The following is a 16,652-nucleotide window of genomic DNA, read 5'->3' as shown; positions in this document are numbered from 1 at the left end:
GAGCTGGGTGTGGTGGCACACTTTTAATCAGCACTTGGGAAGCAGAGGTGGGTGGATTGCCATGAATTTAAGGCCACCCTGAGACTACATAGTTCCAGGTCGGCCTGGACTAGAGTGAGACCCTACCTCAAAAAACCAAAAATAAATAAATAAATTAATTAAATAAATGGGTGGAGAGATTGCTTAGTGGTTAAGGCACTTGCCTGCAAAGCCAAAGGACCCAGATTTGATTCCCCAGTACCCATGTAAGCCAGATGCACAAGGTGGTGCATGCGTCTGGAGTTTGTTTGCAGTGGCTGAAAGGCCTGGTGTGCCCAATGTTTCTCTTTCAAATAAATTTTTAAAAAGTTTTAAAAACTTAAAAGATTAAAAAAAATTCTTTTGGAATTCATATTTTTTTATTTCTGAAAAACAAAACATTTGTCTCTAGAAATAAAAAAGCAAAACTAATTTTGAGCATTCATTTTCTAGTCTTAGCAATTGAATAAGTGTCTAATTTTTTATCTGAGTCTTTCTGATTACTCTTTCACTTTTTAGGTAACTATCCTTGTTTTGACCTGCTGTGTTTTTAAAGAAATCAATTGTTGAAGTTTTTGAATGTCATCAGATCTTTATTTTTCCTTTAAAATGTATTACTATAATTTGAATCACAGTTCTAACATGAAATTTGAGGTACTAACTGAGGCAAACAACATGTGATCCAAAGTGATCACATAAATACAGTAGCTTAATCATGGTTTGAGAGAAAGCTCTTTGTAACATTTTACTTATGATAATATCTCAGGAGATGAGTTAACTGATTACTTGAAGTAACATGTTTCCATTAAGGCTACCTCTTTTTTTAAGCCTTTTTCTTCTTTTTTCCTTTCTTCCTCTTCTCCCTCCTTTTCTTTCTTTCTTTCTTTCTTTCTTTCTTTCTTTCTTTCTTTCTTTCTTTCTTTCTTTCTTTTTCTTTATTTTTTTCCCAGTTCTTCTTTTTTCCTTTCTCAACCTCCTTGGCCTTTACATTTAGGGCAGTTGCTCACAGACCCTCACTGCTTTTCTAAGTTCTAACTTAAAAGGCATGTTCTTTTCCTTTTTTCCTGTCTCTCTCTTCTTTGGATACTGGCCAGAATCCTAAACAAGCATTTGGGCTTTTCTACCTTTTTCTCAGTAAGTTTCCTTTTTCCTTAATTTCTTGTCATCCTTGTACCTCATTTTTTTTGTGGAGATACAACAAAGTACTTAGCAGTATTAAAATCTGCAACATTTTAAAAGCTGAGTGTGTGGTGCACACCTTTAATTCCAGCACCGGGGAAGCAGAAGGAGGAAGATTGTCATGCGTTCAAAGCCACCGTGAGACTACATAGTGAATTCTAGGTCAGCCTGAGCTAGAGTGAAACCCTACCTGAAAACTAACAAACAAACAACAAAAAAACACATTTTGGAGGTCTCACCAACATACTGTAAGTGGGTCTTCCCTTCAGATGGTCCCACAAGCAATGTAGCTCCATTTGTCTAAATCCCCTTGATCATTCATCTTCTTCAAGACCTAAAAACTAGCAAAGGTGGAGAAATTAAATCCCTATGCTCTCCATTTCAGCTAGAAGTATCCAGATTGAGTTGATGCCCATCTCCTAAATGATTTTTTTTAACATAGAATACTAAAAACCTTCATTGCGTGGGCTCAGGATGGTTTGTTTTACCTTTCTGGTCTTTGAGCTTCCTCAGATAGAACTCCAGCTCCTTGTCCTCTAGCATCTACCATCTGCTCTGCCACACTGGCGAGGTCTAGATGCAGTACAGTCCAGAAGCTTGCCCTGCTGAAACTGTGCCTCCAGAAGAGGACTGGTTTTCGCATTCCTTTTCTTTTCATCATATTTCTTTTGAATTTTCTTTGGTCGTTTTTTGTTAAAAACCTCTTCCTCCTCAGGAGTTAGCTTGGCCCCCTTCCTATGGTCCAGGGGCAGCATATAGTGGGATTTGTACTGCTCTTGATACGGTGTGCTGTCAGGGCTCGCAATGCAGTTCTTCACCAGGGTCTTGGTGCGGACCAGCTCATTATTTAGACAGCATCAGTGATCCCTGCTTTGCGAGGACAACAGTCAGAGACCCAGGAGAAGTTCCGCACATCCAGTCTCAGGGCCTGGTCCTTATTGCCTCCTAGAACACAGGCTGGGTGTATGTGACTTGGGCCAATCTTAGTGTTGGTAGCAGGACATCCCAGCTCATACTTCTGCTTCTTGTGATAGGGATTTCTCTTGCCCCTGTTCTTGCCATGCTTGTGCCAGTTGTCCCAAGAGATGCTCATTGCTCAGTGCTGGCTGGAAAGAGGTCCAAAATGATTTTTGTGTCTAAAACCTTTTGCTTTATGTACAGAAAAGATATTTAGGCTTAAAATACCATGTAAAACATATGGACTAGGTGATATATACCCATTCACAAGTATGTTAGTACTTTTCTCATCCCTGTAACAAACTACCTTACAGAAGCAATCTAAGGGAGGAGTTCATTTTCACGCACAGTTTTGGGGGAGTTTCAGTCTGTCATGACAGGAAAGCTTGGTGGCTGGGGTGGTTTTCTCTGTTGACTGGACTGTATGGCAGCAGCTTCTTATGGCATAGAATCTGAAGTGAGTATAATCTTCAAAGACCCACTCTTATGGTCCTACTTCCAACCAGGTCCCACTTCCTAAAGGTTCCACAACCTTCCCAAACAGCACCACTAGCTGGGACCCAAGTGATGAAACACAGGAGCAGGAAGGAAGGGGCATTTCATAGTCAAACCATAACACCATGTTAAGAATGAGGTTCATGGGCTGGAGAGATGGCTTAGCGGTTAAGCGCTTGCCTGTGAAGCCTAAGGACCCCAGTTTGAGGCTCGATTCTCCAGGACCCACGTTAGCCAGATGCACAAGGGGGCGCACGTGTCTGGAGTTCGTTTGCAGTGGCTGGAAGCCCTGGTGCGCCCATTCTCTCTCTACCTCTCTCTCTCTCTCTCTCTCTCTCTCTCTCTCTCTCTCTCTCTCTCTCTCTCTCCCTCTCTCTGTCAGTCTCAAATAAAATAAATAAAAATGAACCAAAAATTTAAATTAAAAATAAATGAGGTTCAGATCACATAGCTAGGACAGAGCAGGCCAGCAAGCCTGTTCATGGCATCATGCATAATTCTGCTTCCCTTCACTCAGCAACCTGGATGCATCATTTCTCCTGGGGTACCCTGAACCTATCCACACACAGCTTCTATGTAAGAATACCTTTCTTTACACCTCTTTTTCATGGAACCCTGTTCTGTTTTGTTCTCATTTTCTGCTGCTTTTAATTTGTTTTCATGTGTATTTTTGCCATTAGGCTAAACTCAATGGAATAAGACTATGCAATATTCATTTGTATATATTGATGCAATAGTTATTAATTTTATTTTAATTAATTAATTTAATTAATAGTTGTTAATTAATTGCTTTATTAATACTTTAAAACACACTTAATGCTGGTCATGGTGGCACATATCTTTAATCCCAGCACTCAGGAGGCAGAGCTAAGAGGGTCGCCATGAGTTCAAGGCCACCCTGAGACTACGTAGTGAATTCCAGGTCAGCCTGAGCTAGAGTAAGACCCTACTTAAAAAAAAAAAAAAAATTAATCATACAGAACATAGAGTGAACTGTATTATATGAACTCACCAAAAAGGAACTGGAAAGACTGAAGAAATTTCGTTTTGCCAGTATTTATTCAGTAGTATATTTAACTTTGCTAGTTTGGAAAAGTATGCTTATAGAAGTTACATGTAAACTTCTTTTTGTGTTTATTTTAGGAAAAACTGGTAAAATATGTGACTGATAGCGAAACAGTAGAACCTGTTATTTCACAGTTGGTGACCGTGCTTCTGAAAGGTTGTCAGGACGCAAACTCTCGAGCTCGATTACTGTGTGGGGAGTGTTTAGGAGAACTAGGAGCAATAGATCCAGGTCGACTAGACTTCTCAACAACTAAAACCCAAGGAAAAGATCTTACATTTGTGGTATGTAATAGTAATTTGGAATGAAAAGATTTTTCTACATTGAAATTTACATATTCCATTTGTAAGGAACTATGTATTATCTTGATATCTTGACTTAAATCAGAAATTTTAGGTAACTTTTGAATTTATTCTTTAGTACTAGTCCTTTAGTCAAAGGCAATAGTTTAAGCCCAATCTAATGTGTTGTGTTTTTGAAAATAAAACTTCCTAATCTAATTATGATAAGCAAAGCATAATTAATTATTTAAAGATTACTGTTTAAATGTTGCTATTAGTTTTTCCATGGAAAACTGGTTTACCTGGGTATTCTAATGTATGAATTTTTTCAAAATTCATTTGGTGGAAAAATGATATTTTTTTCATGTTAGGAATTAAACTCAGGGTCTTGCTGCTAGTCAAACATTTTACCACTTAACTATATCCCCAACCTTAAATGGAATTTTTGATGTGTCAGTGTACTTTGTGAATCTCCATGTAGGGAGAGTGTTTATATTATTTCTCCGAGTTTCTCAAGTAGCTCTTTGAGCAGTTTAAGAACTACTATGAATACAGTTTTTGTTTTGTTTTGTTTTTTTGAGGTAGGGTCTCACGCTAGTCCAGGCTGACCTGGAATTCACTGTGCAATCTCAGGCTGGCCTCAAGGCTAGAGTGAGACCCTACCTCAAAAAAGCCAAATAAATAAATAACTTTCCAGGCATGGTGGTGCACACCTTTAATCCCAGCATTCAAGAGGCAGAGATAAATTAAGTTCAAGAGGCCAGCCTGGGACTACATAGTGATTCCCAGGTCAGTCTGTGCTAGAGTGAGGCCCTACCTCAAAAAAGAAAAAAAAATAAAAAGGTGGGAGCTAGGGCCTGGAGAGAGGGTTCAGTGCGTTAAGGTGCTTGCCTGCAAAGCCTAAGAACTTGTGTTTGATTCTCCAGTACCCACATAAAGCCAGATGTGCAAGGTGGTACATGCACCTGGGGTTTTTTTGCAGTGGCTAGAAGCCCTGGCATACCCATTCTCTTCTCATCAGTTAAGGCACTTGCTAGCAAAGCTAAAGAACCTAGTAGCCAGGTTCAGTTCCCCAGTATCCATATAAAGCCAGATGCACAAAGGGGTACATGCATCTGGAGTTCTTTGTAGTGGCTTAAAACCCTGGTGTACCTATTCTCTCTCTCTCTCCTATTTCTCTCTGCTTGCAAATAAATAAATTCCAAAAAAGCATTTCAGGGTTGGAGTGCTGGCTCAGAAGTTCAAGTACTTGCCAGCAAAGCCTGACAACCTGGGGTTCAGTCTCCTGTGCCCATGTACAGCCAGATGCACAAAATGGCACCTGCATCTGCAGTAGTGGCTGGAGGCCCTGGCACGCCCATTCTGTCTGTCTGCCTCTTTTCTCTGTATCTCTCTGCTTGCAAATACATTTTTAAAAAGAGATAAAAAATTAGAAATGAAGAAATGGCTCAGTGGGGTAAGAGTGCTTGCTATGCATGCATGAAAACCTGAGTTTGATCCCTAGCATCCATGTCAAAGCTAGGCATGGCCATGCATACCTCTAACCCCCGTCCTGAGTGGGGCAGAGACGAGAGAATTGCTGGTCAGCCAGTCTGATGACAACCACCACAACAAACATGCAGCTCCATGCTGAGTGAGAGACTGTCTTGAGACAATACTGCAGATGAGTGATAGAAGGGAGCATGTTTTACTCTGGCACATGTGTGCATTTGCATATACATGTGCATATAGTATTCATATCACACCATGCATGCAGAACAATGATAAATAAAAATCATTCTTTTAAAAATAGAGGTTAAAAAAAATTACAAATTCCCAGAACTATTCAAAACTTAAATGATTCTAGAATACTTTAGACTTCTGGCTTCTTAGCTATGTATTATGTAAGCCATGGTACCAAGCTAGTTTGAGCTTTACTGTGCTTTCCCAACAGTTAAGTTTACTTCACCATAGGAGACACAATACACCTTAAGGAAAGTTTATATATCAGTTATCTTTGATTTTTTTTTGTTGCTTTTATTAAGAGTGGAGTAGAAGATTTAAATTTTGCCTATGGATTGTTGATGGAGCTAACAAGAGCATACCTCGCATATGCAGATAATAGCCGTGCTCAAGATTCAGCTGCTTATGCTATTCAGGTAAGCCTACTTGCATCTAGTAGCCATTACTAGCTCTGCATTAGTGATTTCTACTAAGAAAGCTATAAGCTTCGTATCTATAAAAACACTTCTTTTTTTTTTTGGTTTTTTGAGGTAGGGTTTCACTCTAGCCCAGGCTGACCTGGAATTCACTAGGTAGTCTCAGGGTGGCCTCGAACTCACAGCAATCCTCCTACCTCTGCCTCCCAGTGCTGGGATTAAAGGCGTGCACTACCACGCCTGGTTAAAAACACTTCTTTTAACTATCATCTTTCTCATCAAAGTAATATAGATTTACAGTAAATATGTTAGAGGGTACTACTGTAAAAGATGGTACAAAACCCTCAGAATTAAGCAAATGTAGATTGAAAGACACAGTCACATAAACTATATATAGTATGTTGGAACTCACTGTGTAGTTGAGACTGTCCTGGAGCGCCTGATCCTCCAGCCTTTCCTGCTTCAAGTGTTATTATCACTGGATTAAGCAAAGAGACACTGCAAGTTCAAGGCCAGTCTGGAGTACATAGCAACTTTCCAGCCAGCTTTGGTTACATGGTGAAATTCTCTTTCAAAACAAACAACCAAAAAAGCTGTGGAGTAGCATGCCTATAATCCTCAAGGCAGAAGAATTGGAATTCAAGGTCATTCTCAGTTACATAGTGAACTTGAGGCAGCCTGGGCTACATGAAATCCTCTCTTGAAAAACTAAACTAAGATAAATACATTTTTTAAATTTTAACTTGGGAACATACGTATATTTCCTTACACATACGCAAATGAATGTATCAATAGTATAAATATCTAGATGTTAAAATTAGTCTCAGACCAAGTACATTGTTTGCATTAAAATTTTTATTTTAGGGCTGGAGAGATGGCTTAGCGATTAAGTGCTTGCCTGTGAAGCCTAAGGACCCCGGTTCGAGGCTCAATTACCCAGGACCCAGATGCACAAGGGGGCACATGCATCTGGAGTTCATTTGCAGTGCCTGGAGGCCCTGGTGCGCCCATTCTCTCTCTCTCTGTCTCTTTCTCTCTCCGTCGCTCTCAAATAAATAAAAATAAACAAAAAAATTAAATTTTTTTTTATTTTAAAATTAAGAATAAGGAGGGAAGTAGGGGAGAATAATTTATTTTAAAATATTTTTATTTACTCCTGTGTGTGCGTGTGTGCGCACATGTGCCTCTTGCTACTACAAATAAACTGTAGATGCATGTGCCACTTTATTCATCTGGCTTTATGTGGGAATCAAACAACCTAGGCCTTCTCTCCAACCTAATTAGAATAATTTAAATCTTTGCCAGTGTGACAGATGAAAAGTAGTATTTTACTAGTTTACATTTGTTTAACTATGAGTGTTATTCCATATTGTTTATGTTTTGGTATTTGTGAGTTTGTTGTAGATGCTTTTTACTTCTCTCTTGGTGGTTACTATTTATTTTTTAATTCACAATTAAGGCCTATCCAGGTATCATGGAAATTCACTATTATGCATGTAGCTTTTTTTTGAAGTTTGGCTCTTTGTCCTTCTTCATATTATGTTTACTTCAAAAGTTTCTGTGTTTTGTTAGACATTTGGATCTGGAATTCATGATGATGATTACAATTGAGAAATCAAGTCCTAAGGATCAGGGCTGGGTACATAGTAGTTCGTTGTAGAGCACATGCTTGGCACACGTGTGACCCTCCAGGATCTATCCCCAGCCCAAGAAGGAAAATTCTTAGGATTGTAGTTTTGGAAACAATGAAAATTCCTGTTTCTATTTTGCTTAAAATAATTTGTTCATGTCAGATTTCATTGCATAGTTTACATAAAGTGGTTTCATATTCAAGTGCTGCCATTGCTGTGTAACCCTAAGTTAGCTAGAGGCTTAAGGCACTGAAGAAAGTTCAGAGCTCTACGTTAACTTCTCTGTTTCTCCGTGGACTGACTGAAATGTAAAACATGCATTTGTAGGAATTACTTTCCATTTATGGATGTAGAGAAATGCAGAAAAATGGCCCTGGACACCAACTGTGGAAGAGATTTCCTGAACATGTTCGGGAGATATTAGAGCCTCATCTAAATACTAGGTATGGAGATGGATTTAAACTATTTGTACAAGATTTTTTTTTTTTTTTAAGGAAACTACATCTTTTTTTTTTTTAAATTTTTAATTTATTTATTTGAGAGAGACAGACACAGAGAGAAAGACAGGTAGAAGGAGAGAGAGAGAATGGGCACACCAGGGCTTCCAGCCTCTGCAAACGAACTCCAGACGCATGCGCCCCTTGTGCATCTGGCTAACGTGGGACCTGGGGAACCGAGCCTCGAACCGGGGTCCTTAGGCTTCACAGGCAAGTGCTTAACCGCTAAGCCATCTCTCCAGCCCTGTACAAGATTTTTTATAACTTTACTGCCTTTCATACAATTTTTAGTATTAAAAATAACTTTAATGTATTCTTGTATTTTTTGCAGTGATTTATGCTCCTCCTGTTAAATTGAGAAGTTTGCTAATTGAATTAAATTCCATAGCTTTAAGTATTTAAGATAAATTCATCCAAGTTAAATAATTTTTTAAACTTAAATTTTATTAATATTTTTTAATGTTTATACTCTTGGGCTGGAGAGGTGGCTTAGAGGTTAAGCACTTGCCTGTGAAGCCTAAGGATCCCAGTTCAAGGCTCGAGTCCCCAGGACCCATGTAAGCCAGATGCACAAGATGGCACATGCATCTAGAATTTATTTGTAGTGGCTGGAGGCCCTGGCACATCCATTCTCTCTCTCTCTCTCTCTGCCTCTGTCTGTCACTCTCAAATAAAAATAAAAAAATAAAAAAAGTTTGTACTCTTATGTCCCCCTCTACCCCACCCTTATTCCACTGAGTACCCCCGTGGTGGGGTCATTGGTATTCACTGCGGGGTCTTAAAGGACTTTAAAAAAAATTCTGCATTAATGGTACTTTGAAAGACTATAAATTGAATATGACTTGATACTTTTGATAAGTTTTAAATGAATTTGTGTTCAGAAGTGGTCCACAAGCCCATTAGCGATTTTCATCCCTCCTAATTTTTCTTCATGAATATATTTTTGCCATATACTTTACTTTTGTTTTGTTTTTATTTCATCAAGGTAGGGTCTCACTCTAACCTAGGCTGATCTTAAACTCACTCTGTAGCCCCAGGCTGTCTTGAATTCAACAGTGGTCCTCCTGTGCCTTCCAAGTGCTGAGATTAAAGGCATTGTACCACCATGCCCAGTTACCTATTTTTTAACATACAAACAACTAGGTTTGATTATAGCATTTTTTTAACCATTTTGTTTCCCTTTCCTTCTCTTTCCCTCCATTGTCCTTCCCTGCTGTCACCCCCTCTAGGTTCCTTTTTGCTCTCATGTTAGCAGCCCTTTTGCCCTCCCCCACTTCTTGTTTTTTTTTTTGACGTGTGTGTGTGTGTGGGGGGGTATGCACATGCATGTGCCATGCAGCACCCTGTACACTCACTGTGTTGGATGTACTTGTCTGCATTAGCCACAGTGAAAAGTTGAGGGTCTGGTTCTCCTGCTCTTCTGTAGGGAGTCTTTTTTTACTGATCCTGGAGCTTGCTGGTTCCTCCACCCCCCACCCCCCCCCACCCCCCGCCCACAAACCCATAAGCTTCAGAGATTCTTGGGTCTCTGCTGTCCTCCAGAACTGGGGTTACAGAAGTGCATGGCTGTGTACAGATGTGAACTCAGGAGGTCTCAGTCCTATCTCATCATGCCTTCCTGCTTGCACAGGAAGCACATTTAACCTCTGAGCCATTTCTTTGGTCCCTCCCCCACTTCCTAACACTCCTTCTTGGGATCCTATCCAATTTCACATCCTATACTCATTCTTATACCCTCTTATTTATACACATAGGATTATTAAAAGTTAGGATTCACAAATGTGTTTTTTCTTTCTTGGCCTAGGTTACCTCATTTAGTATAATCTTTTCTACTTCCACTCATTTAACAGCAAATTTCATAATTTCCTTTTTTCTTATATCTGAATAAAATGCCATTGTGTAGATGTGCCACAATATTGTTATCTAGTCGTTAGTTGATGGGCATCTGTTTTTAAGCTGATTCCATTTCCTAGCTATGGTGAATAGACCAGTGCTAAACATGGATGTTCGAGTGTCTCAGTGGAGAATAGAGTCCTGTGGTTCTATACCCAAGGGTGGTATAGCTGGATCTATTTCTAACTTTTTGAGAAACTTCCACCCTGATTTACATAGTGGGCTGCATCACTTTGTACTCCCAACAGTGAATAAGGCTGCCTCTCGTTAGCATTTGTTCTTTTTGTTTTCTTGATGATCCATTTTGCCTTAGAAAGTATTTTCTGATTTTAAGTATTCTATATCACATGCTTATTACATGAATGGCCTTGGAAGAATTACTTCTGAGCATATTCATTTTTATAATTATTTATATTTTTGATAATTTCATAAAAATATTGTTTTGATCATCTCTCCAGCCCTGTTTGTTATTCTGACCTAGTGAGTCTTAGCAATTCTCACAGGAGCATGGTTGAGGGTGGGACATTTATTTACAGGAGCACGGGAACTTAACTATTGTCTATACCATTGAAGCAAATGTCTCCTCCTACCCTTGTAACCATTAACTGCCGATTGATCCTTAGAGATGGGCAGAGCCTCATGGGTCCCTCCTCCTCTGTTTCTACAAGATTTGAGTAGACCTCTTATAATTTAAGTAGTAGAGAAAGTCATTGAGAAGTTTAATTAAATGGTTCAGCCAGACATTGAAGTCTGTCAGGATAATAAAACTAAGGAAGAAACAAAACACTGACCAGTGTGCTGAAGCTGTCTGAGTTTGGTGGATACCTATAACAAATAGTGGAGAATGATACCTGGGCACCTTGAACGTCAAAGCAACAAGAATAGGATGGAACTTGGAAGCATCTGGGAAAGAAGGGCATAGTCAGATCCTTAGATGGACTTGGGGGTATGTAAAAATGGCCGCTCATACCCTATGATGAATAGAAAATTGTGTCTTCAGGCAGATTGCAGTAAGGACAATGTGGTACTTACAGTACTTGGGTAATTAGTGAAGAGCATATAATTTCTTTCTCTTTTTGCTTTATAAAACTTTTATTTCAACATTACTATGCATATGAAGTAGTATGCATATTGCATATAATTTCTTGTGCTTACTTTATAAAAGTTCTAAATAGATACTTTTAAAAATACTTTATGCATTTATTGAAGAGGGGGGGAGAGAGAAAGAGATTGGGTGTGCCAGGGCATCCAGCCACTGCAAATGAACTCCAGATGCATTTGCCACCTTGTGCATATGACTTATGTGGGTCCTGGGGAGTAGAACCTGGATCTTTTGGCTTTGCAGGCAAGCACCTTAACTGCTAAGCCCTCTCTCCAGACCTAAATAAATACTTTTTAGTAACTATTTTCAAAATTACAGATACAAGAGTTCTCAGAAGTCAACAGATTGGTCTGGAGTAAAGAAGCCAATTTACTTAAGTAAATTAGGTAATAACTTTGCAGAATGGTCAGCATCTTGGGCCGGTTATCTAATAACTAAGGTAAGAGAACTCTGTTCAGAAGTTGTTAACAGCAATTTGAAAGGAAACTAGAACATCTACCTGAAGTATAGTATATCCAACAGAAATAAAAATTATACTGGGAATGATAGTAATTTTTACTAATAGAGCTATTTATTGTTACTAATAGTTTCTTGGTGAAACAGCAACTTTTTATCAAGCAAATTGCCATAGAATGTAATTATAAAATGACTACATGTAATATGTACATTTGTAATACAATTTTAAAGGTTATGAATGCTATACCATTTGTTATATGCACCAGACCTTGTGTTTAATCCTCAGTACCACAAAATAAAAACGTCAAAAAATATTAAAACAAGATAAAAGGTTTTTGTTTTTTTAAAAAATTTTTCAAGGTAGGGTCTCACTGTAGCCCAGGCTGACCTGGAATTCACTACATAGTTTCAGGGTGGCGTCAAACTCACGGTGATCCTCCTACTTCTGCCTCCCAAGTGCTGAGATTAAAGGAGTACTCCACCATGCCTGGCTAAGATAAATTATTTTTGTTTTATCTTTATTTATTTATTTGAGAGTGAGATAGAAGGGGAGAGAGAGAGAGGAAGAGAGAGAGAATAGGTGTGCCAGGGCTTCCAGCCACTGCAAACGAACTCCAGATGCATGTGCCCCCTTGTGCAGCTGGCTAACTTGGGTCCTGGGGAATCAAGCCTTGAACCGGGGTCCTTAGGCTTCACAGGCAAGTGCTTAACCACTAAGCCATCTCCAGCCCAAGATAAATTATTATTATTATTATTATTATTATTATTATTATTATTATTATTTGGCTTTTTTTTGAGGTAGGGTCTCACTCTGGCCCAGGCTGACCTGGAATTAACTATGTAGTCTCAGGGTGGCCTTCAACTCATGGCAATCCTCCTACCTCTGCCTTCCAAGTACTGGGATTAAAGGCGTGTGCCACCACGCCCGGCCCAAGACACATTATTTTTAATGATGCCTTTGAAGAAGATACATTTGAACTTAAAATGAAGATATTTAAAAGTGACATTTCATAGAGAAACAAAGCTATATTTTGGATGTTTTTCTAATGTGATATTTGTGTTTGACATAATAGCACTCTGCTCTAACAAAACATATCTATTAGAAATCCACAACTTTTGTCTTAAATTTAAATTTCTGCTAATTGATATGCTAATATACCATTATAATAACTATTAAACGGCAATGTCAAGACATTTGCTCACTTTTTTTTTTCTGTTTTGGTTTTTTGAGGTTAGGGTCTCACTCTGGCCCAGGCTGACCTGGAATTCACTATGTGGTCTCAGGATAACCTCAAAGTCATGGCCTTGTGCTGGGATAAAAGACATGGGCCGCCACCCTTGGCTTTCTCACTTAAAAAAAATTTTTTTTTAATTAAAAAAAATTATTTAACAGCAACAGACAGGGAAAGAGGAAGATAGAGAGCAATAGAGAGAAGGGGCATGCCAGGGTCTCCAGCCACTGCAAACGAACTCCAGACTTGTGCGCCCTTGGCTAACGTGGGTCCTGGGGAAATGAGCTTCGAACCAGGGTCCTTAGGCTTCACAGGCAAGCACTTAACTGCTAAGCTATCTCTCCAGCCCAGCTTTCTCACTTTTTAATGAATACACTGAAAATATGTACTAAAACTTGAATATTAATACCTTCCAATGCCAAATATTTTACTTATTCTTTTTTGTTTTGTTTTTGAGGTTTTATATTTGAAGAGCAAAACTGTAACTTAAAACATATATATATATATATATATATATATATACGTATATATATATATATATATATGTATATATGTGTGTGTATATATATATATATATATATATATATGTATGTATGTATGTATGTATAATTTATTTGCAAGGAGAGAGAGAGAGAGAATGGGCATGCTTAGGGCCTCTTGCTACTGCAAAACGAACTCCAGACATGTGCGCCACTTTGTGCATCTGGCAAAAACTTTAAAATTTTTAAGAGATCAGTAATGGGCATAAGTTGATAGCTAAGTCATGTCAATAAAATTTTACTTTAAATTGACAAATTGTGTAGATTTAAGATGTACATGTTTTGAAATATTTATGCACAAGTAATGTAATGTCCTACTATTTTTTTCCTAGCTTGTTGTCATTATTTATTTAATGTATAAATATGTGCTAATTTAGGATCACTTCACTTAGGGAATTAACACACTACATTTAACATTAGCTAAGTAAAATGAAATTTGAGATGTTAATATATTAGAAAACATTACACATTGAACAAAGAGCTATAAACACTTTGAGACCCTGTAAGCTGAAGTGGTTGGCAGCTAATTGCCTGGAAGCATCTGTGTGCTGTGGCATTTGGGAACATTTAGAGGGGCTGCAGAGATTAGTGATCTGAAATCCTTCTTGTTTGAGTGTACATCTCTCTTTGCACAGAGATTACCTACTTTGCCATGGAGAATTATCTTACATGTTGTTGCAGTCCGGTTCGCATTGCTGGTAGAAATCACCCAACCAAGAGCAGCTTCTGGGAAAAAGAGGTTTATTTGGCTTACAGGCTCGAGGGGAAGCTCCACGATGGCAGGGGAAAACGATGGCCTGAGCAGAGGGTGGACATCACCCCCTGGCCAACAGAAGATGGACCACAGCAACAGGAGGGTGTGCCAAACACTGGCATGGGGAACCTGGCTATAAAGCCCTTAAGCCCGCCCCCAACAATACATTCCCTCCAGGAGGCATTAATTCCCAAATATCCATCAGCTGGGAGCCTAGCATTCAGAACACCTAAGTTTATGGGGGACACCGGATTCAAACCACCACACATGTCATATATTAACAGTGTATAGAATAAAATGTGTAAAACTACTCACTTTTCCTAAACCATTTACGTTTACAGGTTCGGCATGAGCTTGCCAGTAAAATCTTCACCTGCTGCAGTATAATGATGAAACATGACCTCAAGGTGACCATCTATCTTCTTCCACATATTCTAGTGTATGTCCTGTTGGGTTGTACTCAGGAAGATCAGCAAGAGGTGAGAGTTCTGATAGTGGTTTGGGAACATGTGGCACTTATTTCTGAACATGTGAAACTGAGTTTCGCTGAAATAATTAATATTAGTATAGCTAAAGATGGTAGGAAATGCAGCTGTATGTTTAGCTATGTGTGTTCATATCTAAAAGTATACAAACTCATTTAAAAACTTTATTTAATTAGAGAAATACTCAATATTTTGTATAACAAAGTAGAAGTATATATTCAGGGCTGGGGAGATGGCTAAGTGGTTAAAGGTACTTGCTTGCAAAGCCTGCTGGCCTGGATTCAGTTCCCTAGAACCCATGTAGAATCAGATGCATAAAGTGGCACATGTGTCTGGAGTTGGTTTGCACCAGCAAGAGTCCCTGGCATGCCCATATCTCCTTTTCTTCCTTGCTGTCTCTTCACAAATAAATAAACAAAAATATTAAAATAAACAGTAGGTTCATATGCCCAAATATAGATAGAGCATGTTGAAGGACATACATTAGAAAAACTATTGATAGTGATATTTCTTGAGTACCAGTACGGTGGGGTTAGTGTAGGAAAGGGAAAAGATTTTTTAAAAGTTTTACATTCTTTTATAGTTTTATTTTTTTAACCATATACATATATCACTCAGGTTTTAATTGGTTTTTAAAATATTTGTGTGTATGTTTGTGTATGCTAGGGTCTCTTCCTGTTGCAAATGAATATTAAATGTATGCTACTTTTTGCTTCTGACTGCTGTGGGTGGTTTGGGAATTGGACTCAGCCTGACTTGCAAGCCAGTGCCTTTATCTGTTGAACCATTCTCCCAGCCCCTAAAGTTTATTTTTAAGACCATAAGTACCATCTTATAATAATCTTAAAAATTGAACAAGTAAATCAAAGTATACCTCTTGATTACTATTCCTGATTTTGTATTATCACAGATCATCACCATTACTGCTGTGCTACTGTGGTAAATACCCCTTTGCAGACCTTTTTTGTTTTTGTTTTTGAGGTAGGGTGTTGTTATAGTCCAGGCTGGCCTGAAATTCACTATGTAGTCTTAGGCTGGCCTTGAACTCTTAGTTGTTCTGCTACCTCTGCCTCCCAAGTGCTGGAATTAAAGGTGTATGCCACCACACCCAGCTCAAACCTTTATTTATTTATTTATTTTTATTAAAATGCATTTGGAGGGCTGTGAATAGAGCTCAGTGGTAGAGTACTTGCCTAGTATGTTACACCATAGGGTCAGTTCCTAGCTATGCAAAAAGAAAAAGAAAAATCTGCAGCTGGTTTTGTTGTTGTTATTGATTTTTGATGATATCCTTTTAAGGGTATTACTTAATAACGTGCTTGTAAGAGCCACCCTTTCAAAAATATTTAATAATACTATCCTTCTGTCATATAGTTGTACCATACTTTATTTTAACTGTTACTGTAATAACGATTATGTGGTAGGTCTGTCCTTTTGTGGATACTAATTTGTTGCCAATCATATTTTGAAAAATATTGCAGAGTTAGAATGGTTTCTTTCTAATGTTTGTTTATGCCTTTTGCATATAGAAAATTTAAACTTAAATACCAAGTTATAAATCATTTATGCATTTTGAATTTTATACCTTTTATATGATTCTTTTTCTTATGGTGCAGAAAATATTTTAAGTTGTAAAAAAATTCTTTTTAACTACATAAAAATTGTCCATATATATAGGGTAGCAAGTGAGATTTGGAGATATATATATATATTGGAGTGTTCAAATGAGGATAAACCTGTCTCTTCAAGCATTGGTCATTTCTTTGTGGTAAAAAGAGTTAATCCTAACTAGATATTGTAGTGTACACATTATTCCAACACTTGGGAGATAGAGGCAGAGGATCAAGAGTTCAAGGTTCAAGGGGAGGCACAGGTAGGAGCATCACCTTGAGTTTGAGGCCACCATGCTACTACATAGTGAATTCCAGA

The 16,652-nt window shown here is 38.3% G+C and overlaps 1 protein-coding gene and 1 pseudogene across 3 annotated transcripts in view; one reads left to right on the top strand and one right to left on the bottom strand.

The window, feature by feature from the left end:
* Atr (ATR serine/threonine kinase) overlaps nucleotides 1–16,652 on the top strand; it is a 141,200-nt gene that overhangs the window by 52,667 nt on the left and 71,881 nt on the right. For all 3 annotated transcript variants that reach the window (XM_045136479.1, XM_045136478.1, XM_045136480.1), the window contains 5 exons: nucleotides 3,793–3,999; nucleotides 6,021–6,134; nucleotides 8,093–8,208; nucleotides 11,576–11,696; nucleotides 14,580–14,717. In XM_045136479.1, the coding sequence (XP_044992414.1) occupies nucleotides 3,793–3,999; nucleotides 6,021–6,134; nucleotides 8,093–8,208; nucleotides 11,576–11,696; nucleotides 14,580–14,717 (696 nt within the window). The remainder of the gene's footprint in view (nucleotides 1–3,792; nucleotides 4,000–6,020; nucleotides 6,135–8,092; nucleotides 8,209–11,575; nucleotides 11,697–14,579; nucleotides 14,718–16,652) is intronic.
* LOC105944414 lies at nucleotides 1,654–2,290 on the bottom strand (annotated as a pseudogene).

The sequence above is a fragment of the Jaculus jaculus genome, chromosome 17 (assembly GCF_020740685.1).
Source record: "Jaculus jaculus isolate mJacJac1 chromosome 17, mJacJac1.mat.Y.cur, whole genome shotgun sequence".
In the NCBI taxonomy this organism is placed as follows: domain Eukaryota; kingdom Metazoa; phylum Chordata; class Mammalia; order Rodentia; family Dipodidae; genus Jaculus; species Jaculus jaculus.
The sequence above is the reverse complement of the archived record's forward strand: the minus strand, read 5'-3'. Positions and strand labels throughout refer to the sequence as shown.